Source organism: Euprymna scolopes, chromosome 21 (genome assembly GCF_053919585.1).
Source record: "Euprymna scolopes isolate OS-2025 chromosome 21, ASM5391958v1, whole genome shotgun sequence".
Lineage (NCBI taxonomy): Eukaryota > Metazoa > Mollusca > Cephalopoda > Sepiida > Sepiolidae > Euprymna > Euprymna scolopes.
Genome location: NC_136502.1, coordinates 37361819 through 37381826, shown reverse-complemented (window position 1 = coordinate 37381826; position 20008 = coordinate 37361819). Strand labels below are relative to the sequence as shown.

Genomic DNA, 20008 nt, shown 5'->3' with positions numbered 1-20008 from the left:
TGTATCGGAATCGGGAAAAATATTGGAATCGTCCCATCACTAACTATAACATATTTAAATGGTCAATTGAGGAGAGAAAAATTGTTCTCAACTTCTTTACTAACTCAGTGTGTGAGAGATAAAGGAGAACTTTAATGAACTATTTGAATATCTATGTACTCATACAGAGATCAAATGTTAGCCCCAGGAAAAGGGCCCCTTGATTTCTGAAAACTTTGACTGCGGTAAAATGAAACAAAGAGAGAGAAAAAAAAACATGACTGCAAATCAAACACATACATATTCAACGTAATGGCTGAATCGTTAAAAAATTAGCTCGAGTCTGTCATGGAACTGGGTCATAAATGGATGGTTACATTTAATGCTACTAAGACAAAACTTCTTTCCTTTAAAAATTATAAGAAATGTTTCTAACCACCGACTGTCCTGGCTAATAGCACCCTTCACAAGAGTACAGCATTCAAACTTATAAGCCTAACATTCACAGGCAACATGAATTGGAATAAATACATCGAAGATACTGACAAGTCAGCTGCAAACAAAGTAGACTCCTTCTACTATGCTAGAAAACTTCTAACACCTGTCAATATCCTGTATCTCTACAAAGCCACAATTCGCCCATGCACAGAATTTTGTTTTGGATAGGGCTCAAAAAATAGTTTCTAACCAAATAGCTGTCACTGACAGAAAATGCCCGACAGTGGACGCCAGATGATTTCATTTTGGCCACAGCCGTCAATACCTGCTATTTTCCAGGGTTGACAACCGCATTTTGGTTTGTTTTCAGGGTGGAGGATGGTTGGGCTTTACCAAATAAGTTCTGGTTTTGTGCCATACTTCTACCGGACAACGCCGGTACACAGGTCCTGCTAGTTGAATATATTTCACGGATAACTAAGTATAGTTTTCCTCTTGTTTAATGTTGAACTGCAATATTCCATATTTATCTTTTTATAGATAAAGGCATAGATTTAATATGTAAAATTTAGAGACAGGATTGATTCTATAAAAATACCGGAACCTACAGTTTTTTAATTTTTTTACATACATATTACAACGACGAAATCTTAATGTACTTTTTCATGAACACTTTGTACAAACAAACTGGGAATTATGTAAGTAGCGTTTCACTCCATCTAGGGGTCCATCGTCGGAAAGTGCCCGAGGCATCCTTAATCCTCAGGCTCGCATTGGCGTAGGCCTCGCTTAGGCCACATTCTGTGAGGATGTGTGAATTAGGCATTTTGGTGAAAGAGTCTAGCGTAGGGTAAGTCAAATTGTATGACAATCGACTCTCACTCCATCTCAAACCATCAGGGTTTCATGCCTAAGACAACACGTGAACTTTTGTAATCCATGTTGAAACAAAAAAAGTATAAATTGTTCAACTATTTGAAATTTGTAGAAACATAATTGTATATAATTGGACAATATTTTCGCTGAAATTAACAACGGACATCCCTTCATAAGAGACCGAATCCCACCAACACCGGCTGACACCGTTTATGTCGATTTAGTAGTAGTCGCAGGGGATAGAAAGTAAAACCCCTGACAGACCTCATCATAAACACCTAACACATACACCATTTTTTTTTTTTTTTTTCGTAATTGGTGTATGTGTTTCAATTTATGTTCTTCTCACATGAAGCTCTCTGGAAACAAACAGTTGAGGGTAAGTTTATAAAGAGAGAGAGAGAGAGAAAAAAAATGAAAGTTTGATTCCATTTTTAACCTCTGTCCGTTGGCGTTTTGCGGTGGTCAGTCGTGAATTAAGATTTGGCCGGACTTCCTTATTATCGCAATTCCTGGAACAAGTGGAAACATTCCAGACGTTGTCTAAGAGTAATTAACAATTTAAACTAACGGCAGAACATTTTTTTTTCTTTCTTTCTAATATTCGACTTTCTAATTTTTCAATTAATTTGTAATGGCTTTTATGTCTGCTAATCGCGATTTATAGCAGTCGAAGAAAAAAGAAAAAGAAAGATTACCCTTTTTTTTTCACACCCAGCTGCTAATCTAAAAATTAAAAAAAAAAAAAAATGGTTAATTGCAATTCGTAGATGAATCGTTGGAATATCTCTTGCATTTTGTTTGATTCGCACACATTTTGGCTAAAATTATTTGTCGATCCTAAATTGCATCTTAAATCCCGAAATACAATTTTATTTTGCTTTTGAGTTTTGAGAATCGAATTTTAATTTAATCTTTTAATCGCCAGCGGCCATGTTAAATTAAAAAAAAATTTTTTTTTTTTATCTCAAACCTAAAATATTTTTACTTTATTTCTTATTATGCACCAATAAAAAATATATTGGACAAGTTTTGAATGTTTTTTTTTTTTTTTTTTTTTTTTTTTTTTTTTACACGAAAAGCAAGTTTTAAATTAAGAAAAAACAAAACAACAAAACAACGGACACACTAGTTAATAATTAATATTGACACGGTTTTCGTTGTTTTTTTTTTTTAATAATAAAATAAAAAAAAAATCAATCTTTTAATAAAAACACATTTTTCAATATTAAAAAGTAAACAATTCGGAATCCTAACTCCTTGTTCTAAGGCAGATAACTCTATTTTACTAAAATAATTATTTTCTCAGTTACTCGAATATTTTGAGAAAAATTACATCGTTGCATTATTAATGTTATAAAACTTCGTTACATTGTCTTCTAATTCTTAGTAAAATAGTTGCCTCCCTTAGAACAATGAGTAAAGATATCGAATTGACAAAAAACAACAAAAAAACAAACAAACACCCCTCCCCAAAACCCCAAACAAACAAAAACGAGTATTTATAATGAATAAACAGTGTTTATGAATCCCGAATCCTTCCTTGAATGATCGAAACTGTTTACTAATTGAAAGCCACCTAGTTTCAATTTTGGTACTTTATGCAGAAAATGAACCGTGCTGAAATAACGTTTATTTAGAAATCAACATGCCTAACTTTTTTTTACCATTTAAAAAGAAGCTTCAAATAAACTGCTAATATTTTTTACAGCATACAAAAATAATGAAAATGCAAGACAAAAATCGGGTTTACATTATCGACGCTTTAAAACAACGTTCCTATGTAGTGACCTTTTTTAACCCGTAGACACACCCATGTTTTTAAAATCTAGCAAAAATCAAATAATAGTCATATTTTTCTGAAATTTTCGATCTTTATTCATTATTAAATAAACTTACATAATAAAAGTAGGTTTCGTCAAATATATTAGAGGGATTAAAATTTTTTTTTTTTTTTTTTTTTTTTATAGGTGTTGTTACACCTCCCCTATTGCATGTTACGAAAACTAAAAAAAATAAATGTAGGTCAATAAAAATTTAAACATTTTTTAAAGCTGAAGAGATCAAATAATTAAATAATTATTTTTATAGAAAGATATAAAATCCTGTTTTTTTGTTTTTTTTTTCACTTACCTTAATGTTGTAAATAAAATTGGACATAAACTCAATATTATGTTAACAAAAATAAAATAAACAATTTTTCTTGATTGTTTCTTCTCGGTAATATAATTATTTGAATTACAACAACAACAAAAAATAAAACAGATTTCTAAAAAAAAAATTATTATTTTTAAAAGCTTTAAATGATATTAAATTCAAATATTGTGCGATATGAAGTTTAAACAGCTTTTTTTTTTTTTTTTTTTATATATAACTGGTTTCCAATAATAAAAAAAATATATATACATTCATATAATAAAATATGACTCTTGCGATAATAAAAATTACAAAAGCAAAAAAAAATTAGTTTGGATTTGATTATTTAAAATGACAGAGGTGATAATCAAAATTTGCGCCTTTTTTTCCAAAAAAGTATGGATGTCTGTAAGGACATCATGTTTAGATACATATATTAACAGAACAAGTTAAAATTAATTTTATTGTCTGTGTAGTTCGTTATTAAAAATCTATTTGTTTTATAAAAGATAAGTCTTATATTGTTTTTTAGCTATTTTTTATTGTACATTTTATTTATTCATAAATTTCTGCATAAATGATCTTCCATAGAAATTGACTCAAACTATAGTAAACACAAGAAATGATGACGTCACTACTTTATGCGTATAATGATGACCTTCTGCACGACGGATTGGAGGTGCCTACTGTACCATCACATAATAATTTAAAATAAACAAAAGATACTGTATGAATTAATGGTACTAGTGCACTAGCAGTGTCAGAAATCGCCAATAAAAATGCGTGATAAAAACTTGAATAATTAGACATACTATCTTTCGAAGCTTATAACTACTTGAAAAATGTAATTTAAACCCTAATTTTTTTTCAATAAAACGAGCAAAGACCAAATTTTAAAATAACAGGTTTAATAGCAAAATATGCAATATTTGTTTTTTTTTTTTTAAAATCGGTTTTCTTTAAAAAAGATTTCAAGAAAATCAACAAATTTTAACTTACTTCAAATATAATAAATATATATATAAATTCCAAAAAATCACTTGCCTATAAAAAATACTAATCAATGGGTACTTCCATTCTTCATTGTTAAGAATTTATCCATATTTACATTTTATATTCCATGTCCTTTTTAAATAAAATACTTTTTTAAACCAGGATTAAAAAATACTGCGATATCAGATGTTCATAACTGGAATAAAGGGGAGACAAACGTCTCCTTTTCTTCAAGTTGAAAACTTTGGTGGCCTGTAAGCACCAGAATTAATCTCCCTTTCTATTTCTGGCTGTAAACAAAAGTTAGTAAATATAGGCCACCGTAGCTGAAAAATTATCACATTTCACTTATCAGTTTTTGCCGTTTAAAAAAATTCCACTCGACCAATTTTCCATTTTTTTTTTTTTTTTTTCTTAATTCTCTTATGGAGTGATTTTTTTTTTTTTTTTTTTAAATTTTTTATTTTAAATCTAAAACAAAAAACATTGAATGAAGCAGAAAAAAATTGTTGTAGGTATTCAATCTTTTAGGACAAAATTTTAAAAAAGTAAGGTTTCACTTAAAAAAAAAACTGATTTAAAAAAAAAAAGGTTTTTAGCTTTTGACTTTACAGGTAAATTTTCACAAAACTATTCTTTTTTTTTGTTATAAATTAGATTATTTTATTTATTGATCTTTTATCTTTAATTTGTGATATATAAATCTGAGGTGAGAAAATTAATTATTTTCATTTTAATAGACGTAGGGGGTCAATTTAAAAAAAAAACATTTGTCTAGAATATTATATTCAGTTTATTGGAAAGAGGATAAAATTTCACATTAAACCTGCAAATATTGTAAAAATTGAACCGAGAAAAATTTTTGATTGATTTTTTAAATTGAAAAAATTGCAAAAAATTTTACTTGTAAAATTCAATTCATTTTATTATGTAGAAAAAATGGCTACATGAGCGTGTGCAGGCATTTTGTAAACACTTTTTTAAAAAAAATAATATTTCTATTATTTTTTTAAAAACTTTAATAGTTTATTTTGGAAGTATATTCCATAAAGAAATTAAATAAACCACTTTAAAAAGAGAAATTACGAGTTTTGTATGTTTTATTCACAGTTTTGTGTTAAGGGTGTCAAAAATTCCCCCAAAATTCTGAAACACCTACTAGTGTACTTATTGATCCGTAGGCACCGCCAAAATTCACCACAGAATAATTCCCCTTCCCATATGTAAAACGATGTAACTTTATTATAAATTAATATTATCAATATAACTTTTGTACCATTTAAAAGAAGGGCAAAATAAACTAGAGATAATTTAAAAAAAATTTTTTTCATTGTACGAAAATAATGAAATTGCGAGATGAAAATCTTCTTTACATAATTGACATTTTAAAATAACGTTCCCATATAGTAAGCATTCCGAACGTGAAAACATACCCGTGTTTAATAAATCTAGCAAAAATCAACTAATGGTCAGATTTTTGTGAAATTTTCGATACTTATCCATTTTAGAATGAAATTACATATAAAATGCAGTTTCTGTAAAATATACGAGGGGAAGTATAATTTTAGTGCATGCCCCCCCCCTCCATATTAATTTTTTTCGAAATTTAAACAAAATATATTTAAATTGATAGAAAATTCTATTTATTATGAAACAAAAATAAGTAACAAATATTTATTTTTTATAAGTTTAAATACACGTATGGAATAAAAACTTACCTTGAAGTTGCAATTAAAAAATTGATATAAATTCAATGTTTTTTTTTGTTTTTAAATAGCGTTTTTTCTAATCAATATATACTATTATCAGTTGAATTGCCAAGAAAAAGAAACTCTCTAAAAATTAATTAATTTTTAAATGATTAAAATTCCATTATTTAAAAATGTTCCGTTACAACATAGATTTTTGATTAATGTATTTAAATTATTTTTTAAATATTAAGTTATAATATAAACATGACTTTTGCTAGCTATTTTATTGCCAGATTAAAACCGATTTAAAAACCTTATTGCACAAATAATGAACATCTTGTAGATCACTATATTTAGTTTGTATTTTTTTACTAAAAAGTATGGAAACCTGTAATTAACCAAATGAACAGTTTATTAAAACCGTATTTCATATCTAATACATAAATATTTATAATATCATTAATCGTTAAACTGTGAATCTTAAGACCTAACAAAATTATAACAATTATTAATTGCAGTTTGATAAACAAAGGTTTAAAAAAAAAAAATTCATTAAGTCGCTTCTGCTTTTCCATAGTTCGTATAGTTAACACAAGTCTGACGTCACAAAAGCATGCACTCTGGTCTTCACAATTGTTTGGCAGACTCTACCGTGCTGAAATAATTATTTAGAAAGCCATTCTTAACATGGGGAGGGTATTTTTTTTTTTTGTTTTTGTTTTTACCTATTCTGTACTTTAACCTTACAATTTAATAAAAACATAAAACTTTAATTAAACTTGAAAATGCTATTTAAAATTAGCGTGGATCAATAAGAGTACTAGCACTGAATGAAATTTAATGAAAATCCCATCTATAAACTAGCATGGTCCGTATTCCGTAGAAGTACCCTATTTTTATTTATTTATTTATTTTTTCACGTTCCAGAAAAAAGTAAATTCGAATTTTATTTCAAGATAAGGATTATGATAATACATGTATGAGTGTTTTATAGAATTAATCCTGTCTTTAATCGGAGGGGGTATTTTTACAGAATCACGCCTCCCCTTCGATTTAATCATGTGAATTGGGGTGTGGGGCGTTGGACTCAGAAGTAATTCTATAAAAATACTCAATCCCAAATTTGGGCGAAAATTTGGTCAGATAGGCAAGATATTTGAATGGCTCCTCAATTGAATGAAATCGCAAACCCGACCCTAAAAAATTGAACTTGCTTTTTATCTTCATATCAGAAAAATCGATTGAAAGAATTTATTTTTTTGGTAGTTGTGCCTATCCGGCATTGCCAGGGAGTTTTTTTTTTTTTTTTTTTTTTTTTTTTTTTTAATGTTTATTTCTCTTATTCATTCTCCGTATGAGAATAATTTTCGACACCAAAACAAAACATGCAAGTAAAAACTAGTAAACTGAAATTCCTCATAATTTTTACTCTATATTGAAGAAGGATCAGGATTTGAATCAAATATAAACATTATTTAACACTCCATAATTTTTACTCTATATTGAAGAAGGATCAGGATTTGAATCAAATATAAACATTATTTAACACTCCATAATTTTTACTCTATATTGAAGAAGGATCAGGATTTGAATCAAATATAAACATTATTTAACACTCCATAATTTTTACTCTATATTGAAGAAGGATCAGGATTTGAATCAAATATAAACATTATTTAACACTCCATAATTTTTACTCTATATTGAAGAAGGATCAGGATTTGAATCAAATATAAACATTATTTAACACTCCATAATTTTTACTCTATATTGAAGAAGGATCAGGATTTGAATCAAATATAAACATTATTTAACACTCCATAATTTTTACTCTATATTGAAGAAGGATCAGGATTTGAATCAAATATAAACATTATTTAACACTCCATAATTTTTACTCTATATTGAAGAAGGATCAGGATTTGAATCAAATATAAACATTATTTAACACTCCATAATTTTTACTCTATATTGAAGAAGGATCAGGATTTGAATCAAATATAAACATTATTTAACACTCCATAATTTTTACTCTATATTGAAGAAGGATCAGGATTTGAATCAAATATAAACATTATTTAACACTCCATAATTTTTACTCTATATTGAAGAAGGATCAGGATTTGAATCAAATATAAACATTATTTAACACTCCATAATTTTTACTCTATATTGAAGAAGGATCAGGATTTGAATCAAATATAAACATTATTTAACACTCCATAAAACTGGCGAAATTTGATATGTACATCACAAATTGACAAAACCTTAAAAAATAACAATGGCAGCAAACTTTTAGTAAATACAAGAAAAACAACCAAATTAAGCATCTATAATATATAAATATCACCTGTATGTATGTCTGCCTAAAACTTTTGACAGAGGCGACGGATTTTCACGAGATCGGTATCATTTTGAAGCACGACCCTTCGGATGATAAATATTGAAAAATTGGCCAAAAACATTAATTTTTTTCACACTCAACTGGGTACTTTTTTACAGGGAGGGTGTTTTTTTTTTTTTTGCTGACATTTTTTGCAATTCATTCAAAGCTTGCATAAACAACGTTATTTTGACCGTACGGTAGGCTCATCGATAAGAGCGTTTTTTTTTTTTTTTTTTTTTTCATTTCTTTTTGTCTTCTGGCGCATTACGGGTTTGAGCCTACTTACTACTCTTATTTTTTATTTTTTTTTTGCACTTGCAATTTTCCTTTATTTTTTTTGCTCAACCTTACACACACCTCCACTTTCTTTTCCACCTCCGCGTCACAGGTTCGAGCCTGCCTGCCTACTACAACTTTTTCTTCTTTTTTTTTTTTTTTTGCTCAACACACACCTCCAAGCACCCGGGCAATGCCGGGTACCCAGTCTAGTTAAATATATACAAAAAAAAGTCAGTACAAATATACATTATACTTTGTTAAAGTTTTGGTTCAATTATTAGTCAAGTGAAATATAACGGTAAAAGCCTTACTTTTGGCTTGAAATATTATGAAAAAAACACATATAGGTGTGTATTTCCCAAAATGCATCATATTTAAGCAGACAACACCTAAAACAATTAACTTCCGGTTCCTATAGACAGCCCTAAGTGATAAATTTTCCGTGTTGATAACACATTATTAATTTTCAATATCGTAATTTGTAACCCGAAAAAAAAAAAGAAATAATATTTAAATTATTTCTATTATAATTCAGTGTGTCCCAATAAAATGTATACACTCTTTAAATGACCATAAAACCAACATTTATTATAAGAAAGAACAGTTTCATACATTAAAATACTGTGAGCGAATATAGACATCAGCTAATTATCGAAAGTGTTCAAATTATTGGCCATTGTGGTCCATGACCAGCTGACAATGATCACTGATTGAATTGAAAACGTTCCTAATCAGTTCAATTGGTATGTTAACTCATCTTCTTTCAATGGTTGCTTTCAACTCATTCATTGTAGCTCGTTTTGTGGTGTGAACCCTGTGTTTAACATGCCCCGCCCCCAAAAAAGAAAAATCCATGGGGCGGGGGTCAAATCCGGTGAGCATAGACAGTACTCGATCCTTCCTCTTTGTCCGAACTGTTTTGCAAATGACTCTCAAGATATGCTCTTATGTCATGATGATAGTGGGGAAGTGCTCCATCCTGGGGGAAGTGCTCCAGCCTGCTGGAAGTGCCATTCTTTATTCCTAAATATCTCTTGGGAACGTTGTATAGCATTTTCATGTAGCAAGTTGAGATAATTTAAAGAGTGTATACATTTTATTGAGACACCCTGTATAATATACTATACTATGATAGGAAATATTCATTTTTAATTCCCAAAACTAAGCATTATTTAAATTTTAACTAAATCCTTAAATTAACTTTATCGGAAACTTATTTTCATTTAAAATTTTTTATATGGAATTATAAACTAAAAGTCACTTTTTTTTTTATTTGATATTAGCCTAGGTGCCCGGCGTTGCCTGGGTGTTTGTAGTAGGTAGGCTCGAACCCATGACACAAAGGCGGAAAAAAAGGTGGAGGTGCGTGTAAAGGTGTTGAAAAGGAAAATTGTGAACGCAAAAAAAAAGTGGTAATAGGCAGGCAGGCTCGAACCCGTACCGCGAAGGAGGAAAAGAAAGTGAAAAAAAAAAAATGTGACACGTTAGCTGTTGCGCCCATTGCCAAACTGGAAGTGACATAAGTTTAAATTAAGGCTAAACAATCGAAAAAAAGGGGACGACTTTTGAAAATATCGGCAAAAAAAGCGAGCCCTCCCTGTAGAAAAGTGCCCAGTTGAGGGTGAAGGAATTAATGTTTTTAGCCAATTTTTCGATATTTATCGTCCAAAGGGTCAAGCTTCAAAATGACACTGATCTTGTGAAAATCTGTTGCCTCTGTCAAGTTTTTGCAAGACATACATGGTGATTGCAACGTCTTGTCAGACGAGTGCCACTCTCTCAGACATTTAAAATCCATGAGCCCAAATGCCTGAGGGAGTATCTATACAAAGATGATGTTACAGAGTCTTAGCTTTGTACGACAGCTAAGTCTCTCTCTCGGTTCAAAATGCTGAGAGCCAGCAACAAGCAAGAGCAAGATAGCCAGCAACAAATTAAACTGCAGACCAGCTTAATGCGGGTACTAGTCTCCCGCTTTGTTTTTTTAAATCAGAGATTTGCTTCTCCTAGAAAGGTTGCCTTCACCACGGCTTACGGGAACCCTCTCCACCCCAATACACATATATACACATACACACACACACACACACACACACACAAATATACACTGTGCTAGTTGGCCGTTGACCCAGAAAAAGAGTTCATTCGCCCTTCGCGAGACATACATACATACGTTTAAACAGGTGAGATTTATATTATAGACTAGCGGGGATACCTGGCGTTGCCTGGGTGTTAGATGTGCGCGTTGGGTGGGGGGGTAACAAAAATAAAGTTTTGGGAGGTAGGTAGGATTGAACCAGAAGCCTTGAGGTGGAAAATAAAGTGTGAAAAAAAAACCTAACGTTTACCCGCTCGAGGAGAGTAATAGAATAACGTTTGAATTTGTTTAAAGATTAAAAAATGAGGTCAATAGAAATCACACAGTAAAGTTTTATTGCAAGGCAGTTGCAATCAGCATCAGACAAGGCCAAACTATTTGCCAAGAACTTTGCAGCTAATTCTACCCTACACAACGAAGGTCATCAACTCCCCGTATTTCCTCCTATAACAGACAACACGCTATGCAACATAGAAATATCTGTGCGTGAGGTCGCTAAGCTAATCAAGAACCTTGATTCCAGTAAAGCAATTGGCCCTGACGGCATTCCAGTTATAGTTCTGAAAAAGCTTCAACCGGAACTTGCCCCCATACTTACAAAACTGTTTAAGAGTTGCCTTTAAGAGAAGTGCTTCCCAACACCCTGGAAAACCTCATCAGTATGCCCTGTATTTAAGAATTCAGGTGATAAGTCATCCCCCTCTCAGTACAGACCAATTAGTTTCCTGTGTGTAAGTTGCTGGAATCCATATTAAATAGAGAAATAGTCAACCACCTCAGCAGAAATAACCTTAGTGACATACAATATAGTTTCCATTCGGCTAGATCTATAGCAAATGTACTAACGGTTATATCTCATAGGATTAGTGAATCTCTTGACAAAGGCTTCCTCTCTAGGGCAGTTGCTCTTGACATATCAAAAGCCTTCGATAAAGTATGGCATAAGAGCCTACTACACAAGATTTCCAGCTACGGTATAACTGGAAATGTTTTCTCGATCATTAAATCATTTCTTTCTGATAGGCTCATAAGAGTAGTGGTTCATTGATAGAAATCAGAGGCCCTCAGTATTAATGCTGGAGTCCCTCAGGGGTCCATCCTGGGCCCAATTCTCTTTTTGATCTACATCAATGATCTCTCAAAGCACATACTTAAATCATTTGTTAACATCTATGCTGATGACACGACCATCTATGGCAACACATCAAAGAATGTAAATGACAAAGTTCTCTCTGATTCTCTCCTCTGATCTCGAGCGCGTGGTTCAGTGGGGGAAGTCGTGGCTGGTTACTTTTAAAGCATCTAAAACTAAGCTCCTATCTTTACATCAGCAACGTTCTGATCCCCATCTGGCATCAATTGAAATGAATGGCTCTCGACTAGAGGAAGCTCCATGCTTTGATAAGCTTCTGGGCTTGACCTTTACTCCTGACCTGAAATGAAACACGTACATCAAGTCTATTGCCAAGGTCGCTGAAAAAATGGTGGAATCCTTCTACCGACCCAGAAGATATCTCACTGCTGATGCAATTCTCTATCTATATAAAAGCCAAGTACGTCCAAGGATGGAGTACTGTTGCCACATTTGGGCAGGAGCTGCTAAAAACACTCTGTCCTGCCTTAACAGAGTACAAAAAAGGCTTTGTGGCTTCGTGGGGGATGCCCTTTTCTCTTCCCTGCAACCTCTCTCCCACAGGAGAGACGTTGTGAGCCTGTCTTTGTTTTATCGTTACTTCCATGGCAGGTGCTCGTCTGAGCTCCAATCCCTGGTCCCTCCTCACCGATCTTTCACAAAAAACACCTGTTTAGCTGAAACTACTGTCAAAAATTTTCCCCACTCTTTATCTGTGCCAAAACCAAAACGTAGATTCCATGAACAAAGCTTCTTTCTTAGAAGTGCACGCCTGTGGAACTCTGTTCCGTCTGCCTGTTTCCCACCTGACTACAACTTGGATGTCTTCAAGTCCAACATAAACAAATTCCTGATGAACTGCCGCCTTAAGTAGAAACTTTATCAAATCTCAACATTAACGTACTGTACACGCAATAACCCTTGTCCCGAGTGGCTTCCGGGCCTTGATATGTGGTGACCACCTTGTTAAAAAAAAAAAAAAAAAAAAAAAAGGCAGTTTTTTTTTTGGGGGGGGGGGAGGTTTGTTTACACAAATTGACAGGTGCATGAATTTGAATTTAATGAGGTCAAATAGAAATACGGCAGTTAACTTTTACTGCGAGACTTTTTTTTTTTGGTTTATTTACCCAACTTTGGCTTCCACAAGATGTTGGGTGGGGGGTCGAAACCAGCTCTCTATAAAAAGTGGAGTTTCCAATTGAATAGCAATTGTCTGATATAAGCCCCCCCCCCCCCCGGATCAAAAGCTGATTGCTTTCTAGACGTTCTTCGCACGAGGTCGAGAACCACGCCTTCGCTTCAGATTAGTTTCGTTTTTATACGAAAAAGCCGAACACACACGAGGGGAGCTGAAATAGTAAGAATTTTATAAAAGCGATGTAAATAAATCGTATATATTATGATCTAGATGGTAGATGGGCAAAGTGAAGGAGATTATAATTTTTCTTATTAAATGTTCTGGAGAGTTTAGATTTGTAATTATATTGACCCGAATAACTCCCAAAATGGCTGCCAAACTTTATTGTCTAGTTTTATTTTATTTTTCAAACAGTGACAAGGCAAATTAACCCATCGTATTAATTTGTTGTCATATTTTAACAGATTAAAAGATATTTTTGTGAATATTTTGTGTGTGTACGTACGCAAATAATAATTTATCGGGTTTTTAAAAAAAGATAGGTTTTGTTTAGTAGCCTGGTATGTTTACAATATCAGCAGGCAACCTCATAAGAGTAAAAAAAAATTTCCATTCTGACTTCTGAATGAGAATATGAGAATGACCTCCCTTTAATATAGTTTTCAAATATCTTTATAATATGATCATTTTTGTAATGGTGTAAGGAAGGACCTCGTGATTTTGATGTGTAATGGTTCTTCACCAAAGAAAGGAGTCAGTGAAACATTATTTACAAAAAAGGGAACATTCAAAAGAAATGGGACAAAAAAAAAAAAAGAACATTGTCTGACAAGAGGTGCTAGACCGAAGGAGTAAATTAAAGATTGTTTCTTACAATGTAATTTTATTTGTATTGAACTATGTAGCACAATATTACTTTCTGAATATTTATTAGTATTTATTAATTTATCTCATTTGGGTCAGTTCTATATTTAAAATACAATGGACACTATTTTCATAGAACTCATATTTGCTGCATGTTATTTGTTTTTCTGTCCAAAAAAAACAATTTTTTGTGCTATCCAGAAAAATATTAGCTTTATCGAAACATTTGCTGATTAAATGTATTTCTTATTCCGTTGAATTTCTATCGGTCCAGGTTAGTGTTTGATGTTTTGTGTATTATTTTCTTGGATTGTTTATAATCCTTATATTTATTTTATAATTACTATTATCGTTTTATTTATCTATATATCTATAAGAGTGAGAATATGTATGTGTGTGTGTCTGAGGACAACTGTACATCTAAATACTCAATGAATTTTTAATCTACAGACTTGAAATTTGGTATATAGGGTATTCGGGCATTCTTTTTAATCAGTTTTCATCCAGAAAAAAGGGCTGCTAAGGAGTAAAAATTGAAAAATTGTTACTTGAGGGTTATCAGCTGTATATCTGTTTGCTGTTTCACAAATGTGCATGCACAAATCCTTCATATTACAGATTCCTTATGTTAAGAATATGTAGGTTTGAAAACACTTTTTAAAGATCATGGCAAGCTGGCCTAATGGTTATCATACTTGACTCACTGTCTTTAGGTTTTGGTTTCAATCTCAACTTGAATATTTTTTTTTTTTACTCACAAGAAGTGATCTGTTTAGAAAAAAACGATACTCGCATGCACTTAGTTTCTTTCCATTTTTTTTATTTCATTTAAAAAAAAATTTTTTTTAAAGAATTTAATGTTATGTTTAATACCGGGCAATGCTGGGTACATCTGCTAGTTTTTTTTGTTTTTTTTTACATATCTCTCATTTTATGTTTTGTGTGCTTTTTATAATTCAGCCTGCACTTTTATCTGAAGGAAAGGTATGCTTAAATGTTTTCATTTTGCAGTATTTTTTTTTTTCTTGTTTGTGGAGGGTATTTTTCCATTTGTTTCCAGCTTATTGTTTGAAATTTGTTCAACCAAAAATTAAAAAATGAAATAACGTTACTTGTATAGTTTAATCAAGACATTAAAAAAATGAAAATATCAGAAAAAAAAAGGTTACATTGTACGTATCCGTTTTGAACTGAAGATCTCAAAAAACAAAAATTTCACTTAATTTGATTGAGTATTTATTTTATTTTTTTTAATAGTGGAAAAACATATTTTTATGAGAGCGCGTTGAAGTCGGTCATCTTTGAATTTTTTTTAACATGCCACAGGGAGATAACTCAGTTTAAAGTGCCAACACTCCCTTCCCATCTTTAATACTAGGTTTTTTTCTTAAAAATCAAACCTTTTGCTCGGTATCATAAATTGTTTTTTCACTGTAAAAAAAACCCCAAAAATTACTTGATGAAATTAAGTAATTATTTTTTTTTTCAGAGAACTTGATTCCGTAACGGATATGTACAATATAACCTTTTTTTTTCCGATATTTTCACTTTTTAATGTCTTGATTAAACTGTACAAGTGTCGAAATAACTTCAAAGAAGTCACGTTACCTCTTGATAGGAAGATTTGACTTTCAGATTGCTTACATCTTGTTTAACCCAGATGAGGTTTTGTTGATTCAAAAAAATTTTTAATTCACTTTCTATGCAATTTTGCTTGGCAACTTTATTGCAAAGATAAGTAAACTTGTCAACATTTTTGTGACAAGTCGCATTTGAGGAACAGGATAACGTGCTTTATTTTGCTTGTGTTAACAAAAGGACTAATACAATTTGCTATTTTTTAAGGCAGTGTAGTAGTAGTAGTAGTAGGACCTTGACTCGTATGCACATGCAACAACACTTTAATCATAATTTTTTTTTATACAAATGAATCAATACTCATCAAGGCAAAAAAGCCACTCAAGGGTAAAGTTTAATGAGATTGAGTTGGATGATGAAGAATAGTATGAGAGGATTAAAAAAAAAATGGATGGAATGAAAAGATTTGCCTTTTCTTTTTAATGTATCTCTTCTTTTCCCTTATGTTTTTAATTTTTTTTTTTTAAAGTTTTAATTTTTCCTCTTCTTTTTTTTTTGCCTTTTTTCAGGTGTACTTTGGAATAATCTGCTAGAAGAACACCTTAATATTCTCGAAAAAAAAAAAAAATCAGATGCCAAGAAAGTAGGATCTTGTGAGATGAAATTGTTTCTTCAGAAACATGAAAACTGAAGCGTGGATTCCAAAATAGTTTTTTATGTTTCAACTTTAAAAATGTTTCTTCATCATTCTCCAACGTAACTCTCTTTGCTTTGATTTTTTTTTTTTTTTTAAAGACAATTTTGTTTAAGCTTACGTCATCATCTGTTGAGCTTTCTCTCATTATTCATGCCACAAGATCTCAAAAGATAATATCGCAAAAACATATTACAATAAAATAAAAAGAAACAGTAAAGCCATTACAGCTTAAGAATCATAATTTATATAGATATATATAAATAATATGAATATATAACGTGTGTGTATATATATATATATATATATATATATATATATATTAGTTTTTAGACATTTTTACACAAAAAAGTATATCTATTCAATATTAATAATACAAGATAATAATGCAAGAACTCCACTACTAACCACATTATCCTAATGCTAACGCAACCTTCAAGAGTTTAAAGACTAACTAAATCCATATATTGCAGACTAAAAATTTGTATAAGCCGATTTCATCATTGGACAATTCCATCTATACCAACTGTGAAACCTAACCTTAAAACATGAAATAGAAAAGGCTAGCATCAGCTGTTTACAATGAAACTGTTTTAGAAATTTAAAAACTGAAGTTTATTTAAATTATTGATTCTATCCTCTGTATGTTTCGAAATACAACTTCCCCTATCATCAAATGAACAGTATAGTCGTGCATCGTGCCAGATACCAGAATTAGCAACGTGAAAAGAAACATGATCATCTGATGTGATGTTATTTCTGTACTCGGGTTGTATGCCAAGAAAAAAGCATCTTTTTATAAAAAAGAAAATATATATATAGCCATTTCTTTAATAATTTTGTAAAAACATGAACTGAAGTTCTTTCGTTTATCTTTTAATAACTTTGAAGCCAGACATCTTCAGTATCAAAGGTTGCTTTTCATGTTGTGGCATTTTAAGGTTGTGTGCCTCCACTTATTTTTATAAACAAGATGCCCGAACATTTCTAAGATGATTAGGGATGTCTACTGACAGTACAGTAATCCAATTTTGTGTAGAATATGTTTCCTGGCATGCTACTTGTTCATAAAATCAGATGTTTTTAATTTTTCCCACATCTCACTTGATTTTAAAACATCAGATACCCAGGTGTGGCACAAGGTTATTTAATATTTTACAATTTAAACTAGAGGAATAAGAAAGGCAGGAAATGTAAACTTTTATCAGGAATTTGAAACCCTTATGTCAATTAAGCAGACTCTTCACAAATTAAGGTTTTTGTATGGACCAATACATTATAAAAATCGATTTTAAGGGTTTTATCTATTGTAAATTCATACATATGTTGACTATCAAATCATTTCATTATTTATTACATTTTTATGAAAGAAATAAGATTTAATATCGAAAGATTATAAAATATATGCTTTGTACTAGAAATTGAACAACAAATTTAATATAAAAAATTATAAAAATTAAAAAAAATATAAAAAATTATATCTTTTCATCCAAAATAAGAAACATCCTACTGACAGACTTTAAAAAAAAAAAAAAATCTTTAAAAAAAAAAAAAAAAAAAAGAAATAATTAACATCCAAAATGTCTCATTTAAGAGGTGACTCATTTCAGGACCCTCATGTTGCGTCTCACGATTATGTCTTTTCCGATTCTAGTTACCTTGGGAGCCAGTTTTTGCAGCAGACGGCTTACTTGACGACAGTTGACCGGACCGCTATCCAGGAAGATCCCCCGCCAAAATATTCCACCGAAAAGAATCTGACCACAATCGATTCTTCTGATCCAACTGCCAAATCTTTCAATACCCCGTGTTGCAACGGGGAATGTAATAATCAGGTTGTGCAGGCGGCTCCCCAACCGAAATCAACAACGGGCAAGCAAATCTTCTGCGAATTTTGTGGCAAAGTGTTCACCCAGGAATACGTCCTGAAGATCCATCGTCGGAAGCATACTGGAGAAAAACCGTACCAATGTGACATTTGTTCAAAAAGTTTTGCCCGCAACGACACGCTTCAGAAACATAAACGGATTCACCTACCAAAGCCGAACATTGCGGCTGCTCATTCTCACTTATCAGGTGTTGTACCCGCAGGTACTGATCAACAGGCAAACCAGAGTATCTCTCTTGATCAGAACGGACTTAAACTGCAAGGATTGTTGTTCACAGACCCAAATCAGCAGCAGGGGACACAAGTGCCGGCACCGGCAGCGTCTGCAAACACAAAGTCCTACAACTGTGACATCTGTTTGAAACCGTTTGCCCAACGGCATTACCTGCAGATACATAAAAGATCACATACAGGAGAAAGGCCCTTCCAATGTCAGGTATGTTCGCGGAGCTTTACTCGCCGTGATACACTGCTCATCCATCAGAGGACTCATACTGGAGTTAAGCCATTTCAGTGTGACGTCTGTCTGCAACAGTTTGCCCATAAACATAATCTTCAAATCCACCGACGTAAACATACTGGGGAGAAATTGTTCCAGTGTGATATTTGTTCAGAACTATTTACCCGGCGGGACTATTTACAAATTCACCGAAGAACTCATACAGGTGAGAAGCCATTTCAGTGCGATCTGTGCATCCAGAAATTTGCACGACGAACAACTCTGGAGATCCACCGAAGGACCCATACAGGAGAAAAACCCTTCCATTGTGAATTCTGTCCAAAGCAGTTCTCCAATCGGGACAAGTTGCGCATCCACCAGCGGACGCACGTGCGGAAAAAACCGCACCAGTGCCCGACCTGCCTGAAGAAGTTTGCCCGTCGGGACACACTTGAAATCCACAGCCGACGGCACACGGGTCTGAAACCTTACAGCTGCGACATCTGTCTGAAGCGATTCGCGCAAAAGGACTATTTGCAGGTGCACAGGCGTTCAGTGCACTCTGACCAGAAGCCGTTTGAATGCGACCAATGCACACAGAAGTTCTCGCGCCGGGATTCATTACAGAGGCATAAAAAGACGCACAACAAACAGGTGGCCGATGAAGTACAGAAAGCAACCTCGAGTATAGAAAATAACGCCATCGAAAATAACACCATTGAGAACAATACCATTGAATTGCAGCCGTTAAACAGATACATGTGGCTTCAGTGAACGCCCGCTAATTCACAAAAATTTCTGAGCCTAGAAACTATTTCAGTTACAGTTAGTTTTCTTGTCTTGATTTGTTATATATATATATATATGTTCTAATTGTTCGACCAGGAGCCGGCGTTGCTTACTTCTGAAATCCTGACCAATAGTAAAGGATTTACCTCCCTTGGAAAGCTCCCAAAAGGATGGCTTCAACAGAACTCTAGATGTCTCCATAGTTTTATTTATTTATTTATTTATTTTCATTTACTTAAAATATTAGAAAAAATTATATAGTGAAGCTTTTAAAGGTAACAGTATATTAAAAAAAAAATAATGTGCTTTAATCTGGTGTAACCTTTGACTTGCTGGATAATCACAATGTTAAAATTGAAAACTTGTATTTAATATAAAATGTCTAATTTATTGAATAAATGCTGAACATTTCTGAATTTTTGAGATGAGGATTGATTATTCATATTATTTGGATTCATTGGACTACTGTCTTCATCTTGAGTGTGATTTTTACGTTTCGGTCGATGTAACCTCCGACCTTCTTCAGGTGTATCCTACCGAACTCTGGAATATTTCTGTTGAACTCTAGAATTTGGATGGAATTTCGAACAGAACCCTTTATTTACTTCAC

The 20008-nt window shown here is 32.2% G+C and overlaps 1 protein-coding gene across 1 annotated transcript; it reads left to right on the top strand.

Moving 5' to 3' along the window:
• Positions 1-1503: 1503 nt before the first annotated feature.
• LOC145242118 (uncharacterized) lies at positions 1504-19814 on the top strand. Its single transcript, XM_080105033.1, has 2 exons — positions 1504-1672; positions 16158-19814. Exon 2 carries the CDS (start codon positions 17863-17865, stop codon positions 19381-19383), a length of 1521 nt encoding a protein of 506 aa, XP_079961159.1. The 5' UTR covers positions 1504-1672; positions 16158-17862; the 3' UTR covers positions 19384-19814.
• The last annotated feature ends 194 nt before the right edge of the window (positions 19815-20008 follow it).

Coding starts and splice junctions, on each gene's coding strand:
- LOC145242118 (XM_080105033.1), top strand. CDS start 17,863: ATGTCTCATTTAAGAGGTGACTCATTTCAGGACCCTCATGTTGCGTCT.